The 25,432-nt window shown below is 48.0% G+C and overlaps 1 protein-coding gene across 4 annotated transcripts in view; it reads right to left on the reverse strand.

Annotated features, from left to right (window-relative positions):
• Positions 1-9,089: 9,089 nt before the first annotated feature.
• Positions 9,090-25,432, reverse strand: part of MTA1 (metastasis associated 1) — a 92,913-nt gene continuing 76,570 nt past the window's right edge. The window contains exons 18-21 of one of the 4 annotated variants that reach the window (XM_064147203.1): positions 24,700-24,711; positions 19,755-19,786; positions 16,828-16,979; positions 9,090-10,776 (exon numbers count right to left, since the gene is read on the reverse strand). In XM_064147203.1, coding sequence (XP_064003273.1) covers positions 10,638-10,776; positions 16,828-16,979; positions 19,755-19,786; positions 24,700-24,711 — 335 coding nt within the window. In that variant the 3' untranslated portion in view covers positions 9,090-10,637. Of the gene's footprint in view, positions 10,777-16,827; positions 16,980-19,754; positions 19,787-23,790; positions 24,347-24,699; positions 24,712-25,432 lie in introns of those variants that run through there. The other 3 variants (XM_064147204.1, XM_064147205.1, XM_064147206.1) reach the window with 3 other exon arrangements.

Raw genomic sequence — 25,432 nt, forward strand, 5'->3', positions numbered from 1 at the left:
CGCTCCGCCCGGCCCCCGCCCACTGGCCCCGCCGCCGCCCGGGGGGGTCGGGGCGGGGCTGCCCGCGGAGCGTCTGTCCGGCTCGGCTCGGCTCAGCGCGGCTCGGCAGGTGCATGGTGCCGGTCGGAGGGTTTCCCGCCCCGGGCAAACCTCCCATGTGCCGGTCCCCACCTCCGAGAGCCCAAAGGATGCCAGCGCAACAAGCAGGTTGCCATCCAGGGACGTGACTTGTGAGGGTTTACCAGCTCTCGCCCGGTCCGCTTCAGTGCACGCACCTTGCCTGGCCCTGGGTGAGCCCTGCATCCCCAGCATCCCACCCGCGGCATCAGCAGTGCCTGTTGCCACGACCCCAGCCCCAAAGCCCGTGTGAGAAATGGAGCAAGCACAAGAGCTGTCTTATTCCCTCTTAAGCACGGCCAGAGGGCACCTAGCCCCTCTGTTTTAGGGCCAGAAGGGCACCTGCGGGGGTGCTCACAAACTCTGCGTGCACACAGTGGCGGCTGGTTGGGCCGTGTGGCTGCAGAGGTGTACAGCTGACTGCTGCGGTCCGCTGGGGTGGCAGATTGGTGTCTGTGGAAGCCCAGCACTGAGTGCATGGGCCAAGGGACCACTGGCTGCATCCTGCCAGCAGCTGCCTTCAGAAAGCCTGGGCCCAGCGCTGCAGCACTCACAGCCACGGCTGTGCAGAGGATAGTTCAGTGGGACACTCCCAGGCTTGCTGGGATGATGCTGAAGCGGGGCGAAGGGCACAGGGGCTGGCAGCTCATATGAAGGGGACAAGCAGCAGCCCCCTACCCCAGGAAGCATCACTGGGTATTCTTAGACACATTTTTTCCGAATGGGGTAACTGAGAAACCCAGATTAAGTAGCTGGAACAGCAGGCCTGATACGGGAGACCTTGGCAGGGGTATGAGGGCGGGAGGCCCTGGGGGGAGCAAAGATAGCGGTGGCAGGCAGGCAAGGCAAGGCAAGAAGCTGTGGCTCTTAGTGGCCTTGCCAGCACAGCATAGCACACATGGCATCGCATGGCATAGCATCGCGGGGCAGTGCCGTAGATCACAGTCACACCATGGCACCAGGGAACAAGTTGAGGGTGCAGGTCCTGGGCCCAACCCCAGCAGAGTGGCTTAGGCGTCTCCCATCCCTTCTGCAGGGTGAGCAGATGTTCTTGCTGCCCTGGCACACTCAGCCCTTCCCTGCCATAACCCGGCCTCAGCAGCGCAGGCTGCCTTGCCACAGCGCCCAGCAGCCTCCTGGCGCCATTTTGCTCCATTGCCATGGAAACGCCCGTGTCAGAAATCCCTCCGGCTGCACAGGGATGCTCAGGGAGCCGAGAAGCGACGCCGAGGCGGGAGCTCCAGCTTCACCCGCTCTGAAAGGAGACCTACGGTGGTGTGCAGACCGCCTGCACCGGGGGGATGCCCCTCTGTGCCGGGAGGGACGCATCCTGCACCGCGGGGCTGCTACGGGCAGCGGGGGCGTGGGAGGACGGCATCCTGGGGAGGCGAGTGGGGCAGCAGGGGTGTTCTGGGGGCTGCACCCCTGCATCACCGCTCCGCAGGCTCTGCCCGGTGTTGGCGATGAGGCAATCTGCTGCTCCTGAAAGCGAAGCCGCTGCATTATTGATCGGCGGGCAGCACGGCTCTCCTCCGCCTGCCGCCATTGTCACCTAATGCCTGCCCTCGCTGGCAGCAGCTGGCGTGGCTGCATCGCCTCGCACAGCCAGCCTGGGAAGGCAAGGCAAGTCTCTGCCGTGGGGGGGGAGCGACGCCAGCCTGCCGTGTTTGACAGCAGGCTTCTCCTCCGGCCGTGCGCCCCACTGGGTCAGAAGGGCCCAGGCGTCCCTGTCACTCTGCGCCCAGCTGCTGTCACAACAATGCAGCCCTTTGTGGCCCGCAGGTCCCAGAGCAGGGGCAGGTGGTGATGGTGCCCCAGGATACCACGGCCCCGCATGGCCCCAGGGAGGGGTGACTGAACCTTGTGGCCCCAGGATGGAGCCAGGATGCCCCGGCCCCAGCCAGCAGCACTCCCCGTGGTGCTGGCAGCCGCAAGGACAAGGCAGGGGCTGGGGATTTGTAAGGCTATTGATTTCAGGGAGGCCAGCTGCCTGTGCCAGCACAGCCTCATGGGTGGTCATGTGGATTCCTCTGCAGCACCCAGTGTATCTGCTGCCCTTAAGGCATCCCACAGCAGCAAGTAGGTGCCAGCATGGCATCAGCAGCTTTGTCTCCACACCCACAGCAGCTCCTATCCCACATTGAGAGGGACATCCTAAAAACTGTCTGCTAACTCTCAGCTGGTGAGCCAGCCCGAGGGGCCGGGGAAGCAGGAGGATGAGGAGGGCATGAATCCACCTGACAGTGTGTGTGGGACAGCTGCAGGTGAAGAAGCCCTGGGCTCAGGTGAGCTGCAGAAGCTGCACCCATTCAGGCTGTCACTCTCTAAGGGCTTTTCACACGTAGAGGCTGGGAGGAATTAAACCAAATCACCTAAAGGTGTGAATCCCTGTCTGCAAATGCGCTAAATCCCAAGCGGATATGCTTGTTCAGGAGCAAAGTGGCTTTAGCCTGCTGTATCTTAAGCTGCCCTGGTTTAGGCTTGGCATGCTCCTGCACTAAGGGCAGAGCCGTGCGGGGCCATGGGGACAGCTGGACAGGTGATCTGAGTGACACTGGCTGAGCAAGCAGGGATGGCATGGCTTCTGTTGTGCCAGCACACCCAGTGCCAGGCATGGGTGTGCACACATGGAATGAGTTGCTGATGAGGGGTATGCAGTGGCATGGTGGCACACAAGGACGTTCTTGTGCTGCATTTCCAGACAGCTACATCAATACCCAGGCTGAGAACATACCTGCCACTGTGCCAAGGCCAGGAGAAGCAGGCTGAGGACCAACCCAGAGAGCCATTTTCAGCTGATGATGATGGAGTCTACATCAAAAGTTTGGGGTTCCATCCCTAGAGCCGGCGTTTCCCTTCCAGCACCCAGGAGAGGTTCTTTGCATGGATGATGGACCCTACAGCCATACCCAGGGGCATCCCTGCCAAGGGCACTGTTCCTCCTGGCCCTTGCTCCCCCCGCCAGCAGCGGGTGACCCAGTTTCCCTCCAGTGGCAGCCAGCCCTGCACAGCCTCGGGGTTTCCTGAGCCGCTGCGGCCAGCTGGCTCCCTGACCCAGCACACATCGCATGGCAGGCAGCATCTTCACTGATGTGACTGTGCCTGCACCTACAATTACACACTTAAGGGGTATGGGGGTGCAGAGGGGAGATGGCACAGAGCATCTGGCAACCCAACATATCCCCCCCCCCCCCCCCCCCCCCCCCCCGATAAAGCAAGGACCACAGAATCAGGGCTTTATAACCCAACACTTACCTGTAGGGATGCTGCATGGAGTGGAGTGGGTGCTGTGTCCCTGTAGCATCTCTGTTCCCAGGCAGGACTGAGGCCAAAGCAAGCCCAGATCCCAAAGCTGGTGCCAGCAAACACAGTCATCTCTTGGGCAGCATCAACCACCCCCCAGGATCAAGGGTGCAAGATGTATTTGCTGATGCTGCATGGCTGTGAAGCAGGAATAATCTTTTCCAGGAGCCTTTGAAAGATACAAGGCTCTTTGGGACCTCTGTCTAGGGCAGGTCAGCTGGAGAGCTTTGCTGGGAGATGAAGGGAAAGTAAAGAATAAATAAGGAATAACTCCCCTCAGGCTGCCTCTCCTTTGGCTCACCTCTCTCTCCCTCCCCATGATGCCTCCCCTCAACTCTTTCTTCTTCCTTCAGATGCAAATACCACAAAAACTCACACACCCAGACAGGGCTGCTTGTATGGGGAGCTGGAGCTGGAAAGCTTTTCTCCACTCATTGCTGCTTGTGTGTCTCACAGTTTCTGGCACCTAGGATCTGCTGGATTTGTTAGAGGACAATAACAGATTGCAAGGGGGAAAGAGCCAACAAAAAAGGTTAAGGACAAAAAGCCCCACTGCTGGCTGGCTTTGCCCAAAGACAGTTGTCTATGCATGGGCTGCAGACCCTCAACTGGGGCATCACATGCACCCAGACTCCTCCACCCCTGTGTGGAGGTATCTCTCAGGTGACACACTGAGTCTGTCACCTCTAAAACTTTTACACCCCTAGATGTAGTCTGTGGCCAGGCACTCGGGGTGACAAATGGCAGAGCAGCCAGTGGCTGCCACAGGCCACAGCAAGCAATAGCCACTGATGGCCAGCTGCCCCATCTCTGTCCCTGTTTTGCCTTGGTCCTTGATGTTGGGCAGGAGCTTCGTGGTCAAACTGGTCAGGATGCCATCTGTGGCAGCAGGTGCTCAGAGATGCGACAGAGGAGCCAGGCAAAACATTTATCATTTCATTTCACTCTGCAAAAGCCTTCTGGCAGTGCAGCTCTGTGGTTCTGGTCGCCTCCTGTCCTAAGGCTGGGATGTGTAGGGGGCAGGCAGGGCAGCACCCTGCCTGCTTCCCAACACAGGCAGCCCAGGCTGATCTGGGAGGAGAAGACAGCCACATGCAGAACACAGCCCACCCATGGCAGGTGCCTTGCCTTGCTACCAAAGAGTGGCTCAGAAAGAGGAACCCGGAGGCTTTGGATGGATTAGCAAGAGATGGGTCAATGGAGATGGGAGCAGAAGCATACCAAGAGGCTGGCAGAAGCTGGGTCTCATCAGGTAGCACATGCCACTGATGAGGGCTCAGCATGTCACCACCTGGCCCTGGCGCCCACTATCTGGAACTCCAACCATCCACTTGTTGCTTCTCTCCTTTAAAAGGCATTCGAGCCCCCGTGGTTATCAGGCAGGGCAGATAGCACTGTCACGCCTGTGACAACTGGGTTCACAGACATCCCACTTGCCCTTGCAAGCAGGAATGGATGACCTCAGTGTCCCTGTGTCCCCTTCCCAAAGCCCTGAAGCTGCCAGCTCAACTCAGGGCCAGTGAACATTCCAGCAGGCTGCACGTGGCCAGCGAGGATGTAGATACTTTGTGTGAAGCATGAGAATCTCCATGGAGCAGCTGTGACATCTCCACGAGGCAGGGTGCAGGAGCCTGAAGAGCAGTGCCATAATCAAAAAAAGCCAGCAAACCAGCTACAGAGACACCATGAGCATGGCTCTCAACCCCCTGGCAGAGCTGGACGCTGTGCTGGGGCTGCAGGCAACAGTGGGGAGGCTGTGCAGGGCATGGCTGGCACTGACAGTTGTCCCCTTGTTTTTCCAGGGGAAGGAGTGTCTTGGGGAACAGCCAGTGTTCAGAGCTGGGCTTCGGTGGCAAAGATCACCTCCTGACTGCACCATGGGGCAGTTTGTCATTAAATTCTCCCTGTTCTGTGCCCCACCCCCCCATCCCAGATGCCCTGTGGCCAGAGGTCAAGCTGGCCATGGTGCAACACAGTTTTGGAGGCCAGCACGGCAGCAGGACAAGTGTATACAGCAGCTGCTTGGTTTTCATTGTCTGTGCTCCACCTGCACATCACCTTCAGGACACAGCTCTCAGTGAGCTATCTGGGGTAGGGACAGGGCTGCACACACATAACCCTGTGCCTTATGGGTGCTGTGATGTCCCCACAGCAGCACAAGGTGGGGAAGATGCCCCCATCAAGATTCATTTGCGCCGGGCCCCAGCAGACACTATGAGCATCTTCGCAGGAAACAAGCATGCCAACATGTCCAGCTCCGCTCCGTGTCTCCATGCTCCCCTCTCACATGTCCCACACAGAAGCAGCCAAGGCACAGGCAGCAGGGAATCAACTCGCTCCTGCTCAGATGGAAAAATCTCTGAACTTGGCTGAAGGACCAGCAAGGACCTGTAAATCTGCTTACTGTGATGCTGCCAGCAGCCCTCTGAGCACTGGATTGAGGTGGAGAGTCCCTCTGCAGGCAGGAGGGGAGGAAGCTGTCTGCAGAAAGATGCTGAATTAACACTCCTCGTGCTCAGCCCAGGAATGTGGTGAATGAACTCTCAAAGCCCAGGGCAGGCATCAAGTGTGCTTCAGCCCTAACCTTGCCTGACTTTCTTCCAAGGTGAAGAGGAGATGGGGACAAGCTCCCAGCCTCACAGCCCATCTGAATTTACTGTGTGCAACAGCTTTCCCCTTCCCAAGAGCCTGCACGGTGGAATGTAATCATCAGAGGCTGAGTCTTTCACTGAGTTTCAAAACTGGCTGAGCAGAGCAAAATCCTTCTATCCAATCCCTGGGAAGGGAAGGCAGCAGGGATATGGGGACATGGAGCACACCAGCCTCTTCCTTTGGGGAGGGAAGGCCACACGTGTCCTGAAGATGGGGCTCACCGCAGACCCCATCACAATTGGCTTTTGCAGGCCGTGCCAGAAAAGTATTGACTCAAAAGTACATTTACAGGAAAATAAACTCCTGCCAGCTAGGAAGGGCTGTCAGGCCAGGGCTTGCCTTTCTGCAGCAACCTCTCCTTTCTGCCTCCAACACTGCTGCCAGTGCTTATTTTAAGTTAAAAGTCTTTTAATGTCTGTGCCCTCTTAATGAACTAAGAAAGCCAGAAGATATGCGAGGTACAGTTTATATAACCGTAGCAAAACCCTTCTTTCTCTGAGGCTTTATTCTTGGGTCTTCTCTTAAATCCCTCTAGCTTGCCCAGCTCCCAGAGCACTACTCAGCATACCAGCACAGGCATGCTGCTGCTGCTGCCCGAGCAGGTGAACTGTCCACTCCTCCATGGCCCTACCTCGGTGGTGGAAAGCAGCTCCACTAGGACACAAACTGACCATCCGAGAGACTCAGGCTTCCCAAGGTCTGGCTTGTGTAACACTCTCACTGAGAGCCAGAGGCTGCAGCAGAGCTGGCACGGGCTCCAAATTTCCATTTCAAAGGAAATTTCAGCGTGTATTTTGCCTTGCAGCTCTCCAGTAGCGTCCTGGTTACAGCCCTCCTCCCACAGCAGGAATGCCAGATTCAGAATTGTTAGTTTTGGTCATACTTTGCTGTTTTTCACACTATTTCAACAGCACCGTGACAGACAGTGCGTAGCTTTCATGTTACAGCATCAAAAGCAGAGAGCATAGGGAGCTGCTAGTGATAAGCAGGTAAAATGCAAAATGCAAAGTGAAAAAAACCCCAAAATTCCACAGGAAAAAAAAAAAATCTGTAACAAAAACATTTGTCATGAAGTATTGTAGGAATGTTCAGAGTTTTGTTTTGATTTTAGAAGACTTTCCTGACCAGCTCCCTGCTGCTTTCAAGCCTGTGAAATCATAGGCACTGCAGCGAGGTTGGACTCAGTCTCTGGAGGTCCCTTCCAACCTCTAACATTCTGTGATTCTGTGTGAGTCTGGAGGCCACTGTGCTCTATCCACGTGAGCAGGAAGCACAAGGGTAGGAGCTGAGCCTGTGACATGGCTGCCCCCAAGGCAGAAGAGCAAGTGAAGGATGGGGATGCCAGCGACAGAGGGCTAAGGGAATAATCAAATGCCTGTAGCAGAACTTACTACAGACTGGAGATGTGTGTGGTAGAACTGACCTGTGCCAGGCAAGTGAGCACTTCCAGACACCAGGCTCTGCGCCACAGAGCCAGGGTGCCCAAAGGCCAGCCCAAGGCCTCTCACTGCAAACCCATTGCTATTTGTTCCCTGCAAGCTCAAGGGCTCTTCAGGAGGTGGAAGCAGAGGATGGAAAAGTCACTGAACATGGGACACTGCCCCAGCTGTACACACCTTTGATTTCTTTTACAAGGTTCTGCGTCAGGAGGGGGAATAATCCTGCAGCAGCAACACATCACGGCTGCTGCAACAACACATCAGCACAGCCAGCTCAAACAAAGTGACAGCTTAACCTTAGATAGGTCAGTGCTGGGACCTACCATTCACCCTGCAATTCCTCAGCCAGCATTAGGTATCTTCCAGCTCCTCCTCCCAAGTTGGTGCAATCATCAGTGAAACATAAGGGAGTGAGGTTTGCTACTGCTCGCTGAAAAACAGCATCCATATTAAAGGACACTCAAGGGATCCTGATCCTTCAAAGTCAGGGATATTTTCTACTTGCCTGGAATGACTCCCAGAGTAATCTGTGGAGCTGCTCCAAGAAAGCTTTTAAGCTGCTGGAAAACTACAGAGCTGGCACCCCCACGTGGCGACTCCAAGCCTGAACGGCTTCTCCGAGTCTTCATTAATAGATCCTCCACCAAAATACAACTAAAGCATGTTCTCAGCACTCAAGGATTCCAAAGCTCCCAGTGGACCAAGGCAGAGTACAGATCCCTGCTAGAGCTGAGGCATTAGATCCAAATCCTACTGCAGAGGGGCTGAACCCAGTTCAGGCACTGCCTTTTTTCAAAGGGACCTTTTCAGATTTCATTTTGCAGGGAATCTCTGAGATCTTTCTCTTCACAGAACAACCTTCTTGCAGTCAGCAGCATTTCTTGTGTCAGTCCTACAGTGTGATGGAGGTGCAGTAAAGCTGCCAAATGTCATTGGTGCAGTCCTGCACCATCACACACAGTCATCTATAGTAAAGCTTGGTGCCCTTCCTACACACCAAATCCTCCAGGAAGCAATGTCTCTCCTGAAGGATAGGAAAATGTCACCAGCAGTACAGGACACAGAGCTCCTGCTAAGTTGCAGAGCTACTCGCAGCCACAGAGTAAATCTTACCACTCCTGAGCAGCAAATGAGACCTAGTGTTGAGCTCACTTTGCTCACGTCAGTAAGGAGTGATGCAAAAGTGAAGCAACACTTCAGTGCCAGTGCTGCTGACGCCCAGGGATTTCACTTTGCCACATGCCAGAGTCATGGCCCTGATCAGCAAGATGCATGAGCCATCACGGACAAAAGGCTCATTCAGAGTCCCAGCACTGCATCTGCTGCCATGTTTAAGAGGTGGGAGGGAGTCATGGCCTGAAGTGCTACAAATGTTTAAGCTGCACAAGAGTGGAATCAAACTGTGTGACTCTCAGCCTGCACTGGCTGCACAGGCACTCGCCACAGTTACGCAAAGGCTGGAGAGCAGAACACAGCTCCAGGGCGTCAAGAAAGGAGCACAGACAGGTGCGCTGGCCAGGGGACGCCTGAGCTAGGGTCTGTTTCAGAAGAGACAAAAAGCAGATGTTTCACAAAAGCTCACTTTCCAGGTTTATTAAGTAAAGTTAACTGAATTGTTTTCATTTTGTGGGGATTCCTTTCCATCTAACCCGGCGGGTTAGCAGAGTTGCACAGAATCACAGATGGGACTGTGATAACCCAAATACAACTTTGGCTCATCTCACCGCTGACACATATGGAATGACTTGGGGCTTATTACATGCTGTGTCTGCTTGAGGCAGGTACATGTACAGTTCAGCACAAGTTGCAAATGATAGCTTACATCCTTTCCAAACAGAGCAGGGCATTTGGCAAATGCACTGCAATGAGAAGACACATGAGAAAGAAATTATACAGACTTGCAAATACATAAGAAGTTCAAGAGATGCAAGAAATCTCAAACACAAGAAATGCCAAGGGGGCGAGGGGGGATGGGGGGGGGGAACCCACTTAATTTCAGACACAACGTGTTCAAATAAAAACCCAGCTGTAATTGAAATTCCCTTCAAAATGGGAAAAGTACAGTAATGCAATTAAAGAGAAACCAGGTCTCGCCCTGGGAGAGATGTGTCTAAAAACACTGATGCACAAACAGGTTCAGAGTTCTAAGCAAAATGTCCCTGGGCATTGGTGTACTTGACTCTTGGAGCCAGAGCAAAGCAATTCATTACACTTGCTGGACTTCTGGGCCCTATTGCTGGGTCTTAGTGGTATAACAGCAAGTAGGATTCCAGATGTCAGAGAGAAGGCAGCGTGCAAACTGCTGGTTACTGGGAGAAATGCCATGGACAGATCTCTAGAGTAAGGACACCTAACTCTGGTAGCCTGGCCTCCACTGCATACAATGTTAGTGTAATGTTCTGCAAGGTTCTTCAGTTCTTAGCTCACTCCTTTCTCAGCCTGAGTTGTTTCTGTCATGTGCATGAGCACAACTAGCTGTGCGAAATGATCCAAAAAACAGAAGGGACAGGATCAAAGAAAACTGGCTGAACCTGGGGCTGGTTTTTCAGCTGCTATTAGTTAAAGGTTGGAAATTTATCTACAAAGGAAATAATAACATGAAATAAAAAAATGGCACCATCCACGAAATAAAAAAAGGGGAAAAAAAAGAAAAAGAAAAATCTTACAACAGCCTCATAAAAATGGCTTTGCAACGAGAGCTCAGTCACAAAATGAAGGGGGTCTAGCTCCTCGAACATCAGAAGAGGAAACAAAGCTAAAAAGAACTAGTCCACATTCTCTTAATAAGTTAAACTTACTTTCCCTCCCCCTGTCTACAAAAGGGGTAGAAGCAAAGGGGAAAAGGGACTACCAAAAATAGAAGAACAAATAAAAAATTAAAAAAAAAAAAAAAAGAAGGAAAAAAGAGAGAGGAGAGAGAGCGCACAAGAGAGAGCAGTCTGTGGTCAGGGGCTCAGAGCAGGGCTGAGTTCCTTTTAAGGGTGTAAAAGATGCAAAACGGTTCCTCAAAAGTTCCCTCTCTTCAACAGTTAGCTCAGCGTTGTAGCCATAGAAACTCAAGTACATATTGGAGGAGAGATTCTTGGAGGCAGATCCACTGCCAGTCAGACGGCTGCTCCACGCGTGCTAATCCTCAATGATTATGGGTTCGTCATTCATGGGCTGGCGTAGCTGCACCGCCTGGATGGGCCGGAGGATAATCGGCTTGTAAGGGCGTCTGGCGGCTCGCTTGGCTTCGGAGGAGGAGAGCAGCTTGCGGATTTTCCTGCAGACAACGAGGAAGAAAGGCACCAATTACACAGAGCGGCCACCGAGGCGCTGCTGGTTTCTCCCAGTGCAAACAGGCCTGCGCACACAGAGGCTGCTCAGCGGGACAGGCCGACGCTGTTTAGCTCAGCAGTGTCTCCCCCAGGGAACTTTTATTTTCTGATTTATAAACCCACCAATCATCACAGGATCACAGGGCGTCAGGAGTTGGAAGGGAGCTCCAGAAATCGAACCCAAGCGCCCTGCCAGACCAGGACCATAGAATCTAGCTCAGGTCACACAAGAATAGACTCAGATGGGTCTGGAAAGTCTCCAGAGAAGCAAACTCCACAACCTCTCTGGGGAGCCTGTTCCAGTGCTCCATGGCCTTCTTAGTAAAGAAGAAGGTGGAACTTCCTATGTCGTGATTTACATCCATTGCCCCTTGTTCTATCACAGGGCAAAACTGAGCAGAGTCTGTCCCGTCCCTCTTGACCCCCATCCTTCAGATATTTATAAACATTGACTAGATCTTCTCTAAGTCTTCTCTTCACCAGACCAAACAGTCCCAGATCCCTCAGCCTTTCCTCAGAGGGCAGTGCTCCAGCCCCTTCATCTTTGTAGCCCTCTGTTTGACTCTTTTGAGTAGATCCCTGAGGAGCCCAAAAGTGAACGCAGTATTCCAGGTGAGGTGTCATCAGGGTTGTTAAGCCTGAAGAAGAGAAGACTCTGGAGAGACTTTATTACGGCCTTCCAGTCCCTGCAGGGGGCCTACAAGAAAGCTAATGAGGGACCATTCACAAAGACCTGTAGCACTAGAGTATGATGAAATCATGACGAAATCGCATTCTCTGACACAGAATCCTTCCCCTGCAGAGCAGAAGGCATTCTGGTCCAGCGTCCTAGGGCCAGGGTCTACTGCTGCAAATACAACACATGAATTAGTTACAACAGCCAGTTTCCCTACCACTAGTCTATGTTGATGCCTGCAGACACACAGGCCTGCAGGCAGCTTTGTGGGAGTTTACCAAGCCAAGTTAGAACCAAACCTGGTCACTTCCCTGCCTGCTAATCCATCTCTCAGAGCTCTCTGAAACTCCCCAGCCCCGAGCAGGTGCATACAGCTGTCTCTTCAAAAGAAACCCATCGGGGCACAAGCCAGCCACATTTGGTCTCCCATGGAGCTGTGCCTCAAGGCTGAGCTGCTGCTGGGGAGCTCCACGATGGGCACTAACCAGTGAACCAATCACAGCCATTCCAGTCCTTCCCTCTCACTGGGGACACTAACAGGCTGCCTGTCCCTCTTCTTTCTCCTACACGGTGCATGCCCAGCCCAGAAATGAGTAATGCTCACATCCTGCATTTGTTAAGTTTCTGTACATGTTACAAGACTAGTGACAAGTCTTATCAGGTGCAGGAAGCAGTTTTCCACATGGAAAGAAAGCAAAAGAGAAAGAGAGAGAACGGAAGGAGGATGCACTGGTGTTTTAGAATTGGCAAAATAAGGTAGAAAGAGGCAATACAGAAGGAGTGCTGCTTCCATTATGTCAATACCATGATCCAAGCTAAAGGAAGTCTCCTAAAAAAAGCCTACAAAACCATGACACCATCAACAACGAAAAATGTACTACATCATTAAAATGAGGATTTCATTTCCAGAGGATGTTGCGGTGGACCAAGGCACATAGAGATTAGAAAGGAAAGCAATAAATATACATGAGAGTAGTCCACCAGTACCCACCATACACAGCCTTCTGTTCAGGAACCAGGGCACAAGGAAGGTCTGATAAGGGAGCGCAGCCAACCTTACAGGCTTCTACCTTGACCATTTTTTGACTTTACAAGCAGACACATGATACTGCACTAGAGGAATGGCAGCCACATGGCTTCAGAGTCCACAACTCAACCACCATCATCTATTCCCCAGTATTTTGGTTAGTTAACATTATTAGGACTACAAACCTCTTTTTTTGGGGGGGTGAGGAGGGAGGTGTGGTGTTGGTTATTGCTTTGGTGGTGTGTATTGTGTTCAGTTCTGGGCCCCCCAGTTTAGGAGGGACATTGAGATGCTTGAGCGTGTCCAGAGAAGGGCGACGAGGCTGGTGAGAGGCCTTGAGCACAAGCCCTATGAGGAGAGGCTGAGGGAGCTGGGATTGGTTAGCCTGGAGAAGAGGAGGCTCAGGGGTGACCTTATTGCTGTCTACAACTGCCTGAGGGGTGGTTGTGGCCAGGAGGAGGTTGCTCTCTTCTCTCAGGTGGCCAGCGCCAGAACGAGAGGACACAGCCTCAGGCTGCGCCAGGGGAGATTTAGGCTGGAGGTGAGGAGAAAGTTCTTCACTGAGAGAGTCATTGGACACTGGAATGGGCTGCCCGGGGAGGTGGTGGAGTCGCCGTCCCTGGGGCACTTCAAGGCAGGGTTGGACGTGGCACTTGGTGCCATGGTCTAGCCTTGAGCTTTGTGGTAAAGGGTTGGACTTGATGATCTGTGAGGTCTCTTCCAACCCTGATGATACTGTGATACTGTGTGATACAATCTTATTGAGATGATGTCTATCACTGTACTACCATTTCTGTGTTTGAAATGTGCTGTTTGCTGAAAAAAAAGGTCAAAATACCTTTTCCCTCTAAAATTTACCTTTACCACCACCACCAGCACTGAGACATCAGCTTCAGATGAAGATTTTTAATTCACTCAGGTCAGATTTGGTCATCTCTCCACTTGCTTTTTTCACTCACTGAACAGAACAAGCCTGCTCTATAGTGCTTAAACACAGAGACACAGCTTTTGTTTGCTCAGTGTCCCCATTTCTCCAGTGCCTTTAGAAGCTGAAAGGCCACCCTGTACTCTCCTCTCCTCGCTCAGTGAAAAAGTGGCAGTAAGGAATAAAAAAAGAAGATGAAGAAAAAAACTCAATGTGATGATTCTTCCAAGACTCAGCTGAAGTTTATCTACTTTTAGCCAGCAGAAACTCTCAGGGTACCCATGTGTGCTCAATTAGACACGCCACCATCAAAAATGCATCTCATAGCAGCTCTAGATTCTGATCAGGTTACTTGCTGCCTCCACTTGCATGAATTATAAAAGCCCAGTCCTTGTTGTGAGGCTTGATTCAAAACTTTATTCCTTTTCAATTGACCAACTTTTTAAACTGCTCCCTCAAAGGAATCCTGTTTTCTAGCACTGTTCTCAACAGCACTGCACAAAAAGGGGAAGAAGAGGAGGGTATAAAACTGGAGGAAAACCTGCTCTCTGTGACTGGAAGCACAGTCTGACCCTCAGCTGGAGGATGATATGCAGAAATCGCTGCTGGAGTGACTGCTATGGAGGCAATACAAAGCTCAAATTGTTTCAGAGTTCACAAACAAGGCTTACATTCTTGACACTGGAATGCAGCAGATGGTTGAGGGGAAAGTTGGAGGTGAAATGCCCGACAGAAAACCCATGCCGCTCACAATGCTACACCGCTCAGGCCTCCCTGCTTTCCAACATGCTGCCAAGCATCTCCTTTCAGCATGCATCAGTCAGCTAAGCAGCAAGGCTGTCAGACAAAGCTGCCTGTTCAGGTTTTTTTTTGCACTAAATGGAAGAGATAAGGTCTTACTGAGCTGATGTCTATTGCTGCACTACCATTTCTGCATGCAAGATGTAGTGGCTGCTGTGGGACTGAGCTCTCCTGCCTCCATCAGTGGTTCTGTACAAGTAGACAATTCTGTGCCTGTACAATAAACTGTTCTCACAACCAACACCACTCCTGATGAACACTCTCACTATTCTGCACAGATGGAAGGGCAGGACCTTCTGGTTGTACTGACACATTACTACCACTGAACTGCAGTATTTCTTCTGGGTTACACAATAAAGACGTCAAGAAGTGTTTTGTAGATTAAATAAGCCTTGAGCATCTAAGGACTGAGTTAGAAACTGTGTACCCCGCATCCACAATGGCACATGAATCTGTCAGAGCTGCAGGTCTGTAACAGGATTCCAGTATGTCCCTTTCCAGAGCAAGATGACAAGAGGAAGAAGGAAACTGCTTCCCCTGAAAATTAAATACTCTTTCATTTCAATTATATACAGGATCGCATTCCTCACTGCCACAGCAACTCGCAGGAACAGAAAAGGAGATGGGAAGGACAAGGTCAAGATATGAGCTGGGGTGAAATGCACAGCTGCATTACAGGTGTCCATAGGAATGAACCTGACTTGAGCAGGAAATTAATTTCATGTTTCTTCAGGCCACACCTTGAGTACTGTGTCCAGTTTTGGGCTCCTCAATTCAAGAGAGATGTTGAGGTGCTGGAACGTGTCCAGAGAAGGGCAACAAAGCTGGTAAAAGGCCTGGAACACAAACCCTATGAGGAGAGGTTGAGGGAGCTGGGGTTGTTTAGCCTGGAGAAGAGGAGGCTCAGGGGTGACCTCATTGCTCTCTACAACTACCTGAAGGGACATTGTAGCCAGGTGGGGGGTGGCCTCTTCTCCCAGGCAACCAGCAACAGAACAAAGGGACACAGTCTCAAGTTGTGCCGGGGTAGGTATAGGCTGGATGTTAGGAGGAAGTTCTTCACAGAGAGAGTGATTGGCATTGGAATGGGCTGCCCAGGGAGGTGGTGGAGGCACCATCCCTGGGGGTCTTCAAGAAAAGACTGGATGAGGCACTTAGTGTCATGGTCTAGTTGACTGGATAGTGTTAGGTGATAGGTTGGACTGGATGATCTTGGAGGTCTCTTCCAACCAGTTTGATTCTATGATTCTAACAGGAGGGTTTCCTGCACTGAAATATGATAATCCAACAGATTAGTGGTTACTAACTGGAATGTTAACCAGTCTTAGTTTGTCAACAAAGCTCATGTTTGATATGAGCCCCACAGAGTAGTCACTTGACACTTGAAACGTTTTGCAGACCGAGGAGGATGCTGGGGATGTCAGGACTCTGAGGATGCATTTCATGCTGAAAAAATGAATACACTTGGAATAGATCCAAATTCATCACTATTAGAAGAGACAAAGAAAACTCTTGACCTCCTTGGTCACTTGTAAGGGTTCAGACATCCAGTAATTCCCATGTCCATCTCTGCTAAGTACTGGAGAGAAAAGCAAGTTGGGACACTGATACTAGAAGTGTTAATAGCTCCAGGCTTCAGACAGACAAAAGCCAGAGAGCACCTCTGCTTGCATAGAGGGATGAAAAGCTGGGCTGGGGCTTTGCTCTGACCTCTTCCAGGTGACCCAAGAGAAAGGCACTGGGTTCTTGGGAGGAAACCACACAAACACATGTCTATCTTTCTCACCACACCCATGAGCCGTCCTCCTTTCCTAGGAATTGCACAGTACTGGAAACACACACACAAAAGCTTTGCTTTACGAGTCAGGTCACATAGCTTTTACTGGTCTGTCAGCAGCCTGTAAACAGAGTTTAAAGTGAAACTCAAGCAAGAAAAGTTTCTTTTACTATGTTTATCCTGTAGGCAGATTAACAAGAAGGACTAGCAGAAACAGCACCACCAAAAGAGTAAGGATGTGCACTGCAGGGCTAGATCTCACCACTCCTGGTGGCAAACGAAAACCACCAAAATGAGGCAACTCTGCCTCAGAAGCACTCTGTGTCACTTGCAGGTTTAAGTACTTGGACACACAAGGAGATGCTCTGAGAGGTAACACAAGAGACACAGAGCACACAAGAGGGCTCTATCTATAGAAGGCTCTGTTCCTCAGCACATGCCAGAAGGCTCCTATCCTGTTACTGAGACATTGGTGAGATCTTCAAAGGCATCTATAGGTCTGAGCTGGTCAACTTCCCACCTTGGTCTTCCTCCTCTTATAGCCCATCTCTTACAGGAATTGTTCTGGAAGAAGAATCTGCTTTCTCTGGGATGCAAGTGCATGATTAGGTCTATCAGTCATGATTGGGGTATCACAGCCTTTACCCACCTCAGCACAAGCAGTTGTCTCTTGCATTCAGTTTGAAGCAGCAGATCTTTCCATCTATCCACAAAATCAGCTGTAGCACCCACGAGGAACACAAGCCAAAAGACTTCCCTTTGAAATCCTCTGAAATACCAAGTTTCCTACCTGGTTTCTTCAGTGGCCATGTAAAAAACATCATCTGGTGCATCAATCCAGTTCATCCTCCTCCTTTTCACCGGAGGCATGGATCCACCACGAATTAATCGGACTTTTGTTGGGTATGATTTCCCATTGAGCAGCAAGTTTCGGCTTGGTCCCTAACGTGATACATAAAAAGTACAATTAGGGGCTGCAACAAACCTGCAGTACCATGTGCTAAGTGCTCACAGGAAAAGATAAAAGTTTTTGTATCAGAGTTTGAGAGTTCATGGTAAGTATCTCCCCTCTTGCCCACGACTGAACACAGAAGTCACATAAAAGCAGTTGTCCACAAGCGGTAGAAGTGAAGCACCTTCGGTATGCAATAGGACAGCAATACTCCAGCGACAGGACAAATAATAAATGGAAGGTATCAGCAATAATCTGTTGCTTGTGTTTGAAAGATGACATCAAGTTCAAAAGATTTGAGCATAAGGCTTAGATCTAAGCTACTACTATAACTCTAGAGTAACTCTATTGATTTCAGGGGAGGAAATGTAGCAGCAAATCAAACAGAAAAATCAGACGCTATCCTGGGGTACCCAACTTACCCATAGCCTTTTTGTTCTAGGGAGGTTAATATTTAAGGAGGATGGTATATAATTAAATACATCTTTGAAAACAAATTTAGTACTACAAAGCTTAGCAGCTTTCATAATCAAATCTTTTCATCATTTAACACCAGAACTTTCAGACACAAAACACATTTGGTTTGTGATCCAAGACAGGTATCATTTCTCAGACTCACAGTAGTCCCCTCCCTTCCAATCCACAGGAAAAACATGAGCTCTTGTTAAGAGAGGTGCAGTTGAAAAGGAGCAAAGTATTAAGCTTGTCAGTTGTCCTTGATCATTTGAAATCCAGTTCTGCTGCCCCTCTTTCAGCACACTGAGATATCCCACTGAAATCAGTAACACTGGACAGTCAGGAAAGGTGCAAAATAAAGACCCAGAAAAATGAATCTGCATGAATTAAAGCTCAACAGGAACAGCCCAGTAGAAATTCTGGTATTTCACAGGCCATCATCTGAGGTCAGACCATTTCCCTAGATGCACCAAGGCATCCCCTTCTGCCCATGAAATAAGAAACTGAGATTCACCTCCAAAAGCAAGGTGGGGATGTGAAGTAGTGAAGTACCCAAGTGTCAAGTTATGACAAGCAAATGCTAACATTTAGAAATTAAAGACTTCAGACTGTCAACCAAGGAAAAAGCCCTAAACAACCCTGCACCCACCTCATTTTTGTCTGAAGAGAAAAGCAAAACAAAAAGGTAGACTTTTTTTGTGACCAGCCTTTATAAACTTTGCTAACAAGATCTACTTCCTGTACAAAATCAGAGCTTTAGGAGCTAAACAATCACAATCCCACCTTTTAAAATCCTAAGCTCTTTAAAGCTGTTTGATACAAGTGCAATGGCAACATAATTTCTCAGTTGCCCAACTCCATCTTACACAAGACAACTTAGGCACTGCAGCAGACCACTGAAATACTTCAAGAACTGATTTTACAGTTGAGATTTATTGAAGTTTCAAATGAAACTTTTACTTCCCCATCCCCCTCCAGACTTCTCCAAGAAAATCCTTTCATCAGTGTTGCAAAGGACATTTTCTCCACACGTGCTACGTGCACAGAGAAAACTCAGGAGAAAGTTCTTGGAAATACCTAGCAGTTGCCTTCTCTCTACCTCCACAGAGTAATCTGTTTCAAATGGTACACCCTGAAATGCAGACTTCTGACTTTCAGTTCAGTAGCACACTTCACCAAGAAATCAAGGTAGCTTAGGGCTTCCACCCTAAAACACTTAAAAAATGAACAGTCATCACAGATTTCTCCCCATTGCACTGAGTTGATTTATTCAGCAGACACAAACAAGTAGCCAGTCTCCTCTGGGATAAAAATAGTAAAGCTGACTTCACGGGGGAGGACAATTTACCACTTTGGATCAGATGCTCAAGTAACATACCAAATGAATTCACTCTCACAAGCAGAATAGCATGCTCACGTTCTAGCCTAACCTCATGATACTCCACACCTTCCAAGAACATTATTAGCCTTAATAATGCTTGTGACCACCATTCAGTCACCATTAGTCATACCTACAGTTGACTGACTCATGTCAGAGTGACTCTCTACTGATGCCAATACAAAGTGGCAGTTCACTGAATGAGGCAAACACCACTTTATCAATACCAAATCATTTCCAGTGGGGGGATTTATTACTTGAAGTTCTCTCCCACGAGTCTCCCATCAGCCATGTGTAAGGGGGAAGGTGTTGCACAGCCTTTGCAGTGGCCCCTCCACACTGAGAATTCCTTGAGAAAGCATTTTGCCAGAGACGCATCGATCAGACTGGCTATTTGCTTCTGTCCTTTGATAAAACTCAGCATAATGGATATGAAAGACTAGCAACACCTTTTACTCAACAAAAGGAATACAAACAACAAGCATTCTCAGCACACAACTTGCACACCAACGTCCTTATCAAAACAAAAAAAAGGAAGAGAAAAAATAAAAAGAAATAAAACCCAAAACTGCTTTCCAAACAAACCCTTCCATCATTTAAACCTTTCTCCTTCAGGGAAACATTCCATCTAAAACACATCCCAGAGCTTTGCTATGAACAGCCACTCAGTTTGTGTATGAGCAGAAATAAGATGTCCCTATTCAAAACAGAATCTCATTTATATATGCATAGATTTGATATTTGACTTGGATGTTTCACATGATCCAAAAGAGTATTATCTTTATTAAAGCTTTTCAGCGAATTGGGAAGTATGACCAGCTGCAAACAGCAAAGATGGAAGTGAAACACTACGGGTTTAATGGGGTGTTCTATCTAGCACGGGTTAATAATTTTTCTTTTCCCTGTTTTGGTTAAATGAACATTCTCTTACCATTTGTCTGGTTTGTCCGTGGTTAGGCAGACCTAACAAACAGGAAAGAGAATAGAGCTGGTAAGACCATTGCTTTTCCAAGACAGAAAAAAGTACAAAATCAAAACACACGCAGCTATCATTGCAACTGTGCTCTTTTGCAAAATAAGAGTTCTCTACTGAACTAACTTCTCCCCTCCTAGAAGGGTAACTGAGAAAAAAAGCTTCCTTAACAACATGGTTAAAGAGCAGAGGCCCCACGTTAAAATCATGTTCCATTTGCTCAGTCTTTTCTGTTTAACTCACACCTTTCTTCAAACTACCACTGAAGTAGACAACCTCCTTCAGATCTGTGGTTTTCCTCCAGTCTTGGGGAAAAAATCTGGTGTTCTGGTTTAGTTTTGGAGGAATTTACTGACATCAAGGAGAAAGTGAAAGGTATTGTACACTGTCAAGATAGCAACAGATAAAATCTATCCTATCATCCTTGGATCCCCAGGGAACTCTTCAGCTTAGACATTAGTTGCAAGCTGTTAGCAAACAGCCTGTATCTGCTGAACCTACCACAAGTAAATACTTCAACAGGCATAGCTCCATCAGTTACAGAGCACAGCAACTCCAGACATTACACAAAGCCCTTCCCCAGTAACAAACAGCATCACAAAGCACTGAGCACAATGGCTTGATTTTACTCACTTGTTTGCTACACTAGCAGATACCCTAGCATGCTGCCATAGCATGTGTACTGAACTCTACCTATGTGAGACCTTGTAGGACACACAAAGGTCTTGTGATGTTAAAGAATGATGTGTGGCTATAAAGGCAGCAAAGTATGGCAGGGAATGGATTGGCAACCTGATAAAACTTCTCAGCACTGTTCAGCTTTCTGAGATGCATGCTCAACATCAGTGCACTGAAAGATCTTTCTCAGTCCCTTCCAGCTGAGAAACAAAGCATTAATACATCAAACTCAACAGGTGCTACAGGACAGGCACAAGCAAAGGCTGTCATTGGCTGCAGCAATGACCAGTATGAATTCTGCTTTCACATTTACAGCAAGCTTCCCAGCTTGACTTCTGAAACCTCCCGTTGCTAGTGAGTTAAGCTGTGGTGAAACAGCAAAGATTTTTAAAGAGCCCAGCAAACATTATCTTTTACAGCTCACAGCTGTAACCTTGAGGTTCTCTTTGATAAAACCAAACACAAAGTAGTCACAGTAAGCATGCCAGGAAACACATGGCACAGCAAGTGCGTCAGGAGTGGGGGGAAGGCGGAACAGGGGGCATTTCCTGAACACTGACTGCCACCACACTACATTCAAATCACCAGTCGATATACAAATGAGATTTACATTCTGAGTAGATGCATGCTGTTAGGTACGTCAAATATGAAGACAATTTCATTTTTCTGCAGCATTTTTGTGCTCAAGTATCCCTAAAGACAAAATTGCCAGAAAGATTTCCACCAAATCTGTAGAACAGATGTATCAGGCACCAAGTAAGACCACCAGTAACAACCTCTGGATGTCGACAAAGGCAATGTAGGCGCCAGATAATTATTCCTTTTTTACATGGGAGCAGTACTTACATCCAAAACACAGCTGTGGGCAGCCGTTTAGAGATGGATGGACAAAGAGCTCCATGGATGCTGGGAAACAGCACAGCCAGCAGGATGCAACCTGAATCTGTTGGCTTCAGAGCTAAGCTCTAGCACTTGTTTTTCCATTCCCCTTCCATAACAGAAAGATAACACTATCACAGTAACGTTTTCTCCATTCACAGGAGATCTGAGAGATGTAAGTCAGCTGAAGCCAAACCCTGGATTGAAGCCACACATTTCAACTATGCTCCACATCAGCTCTTTCCTTGTACTAAGAACATTCTTGATGCCAGAAAAGACTGGCTTACAGGAGCAGCTGATACGTGGCTGCTGCGATGACTGCTGCTGGATGCACAAAGACACCGTTCTGCAAACACCAAAATTCACCCAGAACATTCTGTGGTGAAGAGAGACATTGAAACTGATACAGCTGAGTGAAGGCTGAGCAGAATTGCTCGCTGAGTCCTAAAGCTTCAGAGCCTTCCAACCGCAGAGAAGCAGGGCTAACCACAGGGACACACCTCACTCCATAAGCTGTTATTTCTAGGATAAAGCTGTTCCAGTAAAACAAGACACAAAATAAAGTTACAGTTTCTGTACAACTTATACTCTTGCTATCACAGTTATAAGCTATCCATTAGCATATGACTCTTCACTCTCTGTGAACTGTCCCTTAGTCACACTTCAATAATAGCACTGCTATTAAATGGGCACTTTTACTTGCAACAGTCACTGAAGAGATGCAAAGAGACACAATGTAACATCTGTAACTTATTACAGAACAGTTGTCAAGTCAACAGGATGTATCTGTACCAGAAACATCTGCGGATTCTCACACAAAAGTTTTTGGTGGCTTCCATGCAAGATATGAGGTCTGTGAGACACCAATCCTCCACCTCTGTCCAAGTAGTGGTACAGACAGGTTAACTCACCACATCAAACTTGGGCCTCCTCAAGGTGCTTTCTCCATTGTCACTGATCAAGGTTTAAGAGAAGCTTCTTACAGATATGCATCCACAAGCAGGTCAAACATGTAAGACAGCATATGAATATAAACCAGGAGCAAAACCTGGTCTAGTTGAGGACGTTCCTGCTGACTGCAGGGGGGGGTTGGACTAGATGACCTTCAGAGACCACTTCCAACCTTGACCATTCTATGATCCTATGATTCAAAATATGATAGAGTTCTGGCAGTTCCTTTCCAGGAAAAAAACAAACCAACAACCCTATCTTTACTAAGGGATGTCCAGAGAAGTCACAGGGTAGAAAACGTGGCTTTTCTTTTCAGTTACATCTAAGGTCCAACTACCTGAATTTACACAGCTCCACACCAGAAACAACACTAAGCTGGTCCAAATGAGATTAAAACACCCCCAAACATAGAAAAAGGTGTTTTCAGGACTGACCAAATGTTAAACCCACAAATTATAAAGGTTTACAATGAAGTATCTAAATAGGTCTTCCTCTTCTCTTGCAGCCAAAGAAATTGAAATACCCTCTAAAAACTCAATGTTAAATGTTTTTCTCCCATTGCACTGAAAAAAATCCCAAAGTCCTAGAAAATGTCCTGCCATTCCAGTCCTCCTGTCAGACTCCCTTATATAATGAAATAAAATGGAAGTACCAGAGGATAAAATAAAGACAAGGTAAACTGGAGGTGTATTTGCAGATAAGCACTGATGTCCTTTGCCACAGACGAAGGTGGCAGGGAATGACTGATGCTCTCAGAGCATGCCTCCAGCCCCCACAATTTAGTGACAAAGACCTCAGAACTGTTCCTCAAGCAGAGATTTTGGCCCAAAACCAGCCACAACAGGTTACTATGCCCCAATGAGCTTTTCATTCTTGAGGTATCAAAGCTGCAGATGAATGTACTTTCACCCAGAGAAACACAGGTGGGGAAGGACTAGAAAAACAAGTCTCTTACTATTGTTACTTTGCAGCTTTATCTTCTGAGCATGAAAGCAGCAACCTCTCAGTCAACCAGTTTACAACAATCTGCCAGCATTTCAATCTAATGTTTTCTGAGTTGCCAGAAGTAGTAAAATAAAATGAGAGAATATCTAAAACTTCAGCAGCAGTTAGAGCACCACTCCACCACAGGCACCCAACAAAACACAGTGGAATAGTAGAGTTTAATTTTCCAGTGGGAAGCAAACAAGAATATCTGGCCTCACTAGAAGCCTGAAGAGTAGATGTGAATGTTTTTTGCTGATCCAGTCCCACTTATAGAAAGAGGACCTCAGCATCTAGATGGTAGCATCCAAATACTACTCCCCACCATTCACATTCAGCCTGCTTTTTTGCCAGCTCCATGCAGTGCACCCCTAGCAGCTATTCAATGCAGGCTGGAGTGCAGGGATATTTCCATGGAGTTACTACAGCAAGCCTCAAGAACCTGCAAAATAAGCACCAACCATGGCCTCTTCTCTGATTGAGTGGAAATCTTCTAATGCTTCTCCAAGCATAATCATACACACTGTTGCCTGTATATATTAACACACCATTTCTCAGAGGAAATCTGTACAGAGTTGACTGATACTAAGTAGGAAGAGCAGTCCAGCTTAGAACCACTGGACACAACTTGAGAGTTGTTAAAATTTAGTTTCTCAAACATATAACTTTTCAGCATGTTCACCACACACACACAAAAAAAAAATGGGTCCTTGATCTTAGAGAAACATAATTCTTCTTCTTTCTTTTTTCTTTTATTTACCAATCAGGACATCAAGCAGTCAGTCACAGATGGCTTTAACTTCTGTTTACCAAGAAGAAATAATCATGCAGAACAGACAATAGGCAGTAACATTCATAGGCACATCTTCAGTCACAAGGAATGTAGAAATTTAATGCACACACTCACAACCAGCAAGATTAATGTACAAAAATGCATTGCTTTCAAAAATCCACACACTCTTCTATGCATTTGCCTTTTCCAAAAGTAATCCTTCTCCTGGGACTCCATCCTTCCCAACAGGAACAAAACCATCAACAATACCACATTTGTGTGCAAGCTAGAAAAAAAAATATATATAAAAATTCATGCATGAATGAGGCTTGATGAACAAGGATTTCACTTCCAAGGTACTGCTTCACATGAAGTAGTCTCTGTGTTGCCACAGACACACTACAGCTTTTGCAAGCTTAAGAATGCTTTAGTATCCCTCTCTCTTAAGCTGCCAGGAGTGTGTTAGTGCTGTGAGTGGACTGACTGTCCACCTTCTAATAGCCAGCAGCTATAAACTTTCAGCAATGTTAAGTGCAACAAGTGGAACAGAGCATGAATTGTGCCAAACACCACCTAGACTAACACTTTCTTCAAATTGTGTTCTACGTAAAAACAATGTTAAAATCACAATTTACTTACCTAAGTAAGTTCCTACCAAGATTGGCAAAGGAAGAGGAAAAAAAAAAGATTTAAGGTTAAAAAAAGAGAGAAATTCACACAGTCCAGAATCCAGTAGCCCAGCCCCATGCAACAAATAGAGAAACACAGACTGTTTTGGTGATAATGAAACACAGAAGTGACCGCAGTTCGTTGCTGGACAGGTAAATCCAAGACAACGTTAAACAAACAGTAACTCCAAAGGAGACTGCACAAAAAGGATCTTTAATTTTGGCTAAGTAGTGGTTTGCTACCCACCTCCTTTCCACTAACTTCACTGGATTTGGACAATACTTCCTAAAATGCTTGGTCTTACAGTTCACATTCATTCACTTCACAGTACATCACCTTTGTTCAGACAAAGCTGTACCTTCTATTGAGAGTACTTCAAGGACCCTATTAATACTTTCTGGGCAGTGTCATCCAACTACAGTGACTCAGCAGCTCCACTTGGAAAAGCATGTTAGGAATGGAGAGGCACTATACATCTTGGTGTCGAGTCCATCAATACCATCCACCCACATTCCCAAAAGAGCATCAGGATCTGTCTGGCTGTACCATACTAAGTAGTTTTTTTAAAAAAAAGGACAACAAAACCATGTCCCTCACTGTTTAAGCATTTGCTGATCTAACCTATGGAAACAGGAAGCCACTCAATTATGCACTGTTCTTAGAACTGGGGGCATCACACATACACACATGTGTGTGTGATATA

Source organism: Pogoniulus pusillus, chromosome 8 (genome assembly GCF_015220805.1).
Source record: "Pogoniulus pusillus isolate bPogPus1 chromosome 8, bPogPus1.pri, whole genome shotgun sequence".
Classification (NCBI taxonomy): domain Eukaryota; kingdom Metazoa; phylum Chordata; class Aves; order Piciformes; family Lybiidae; genus Pogoniulus; species Pogoniulus pusillus.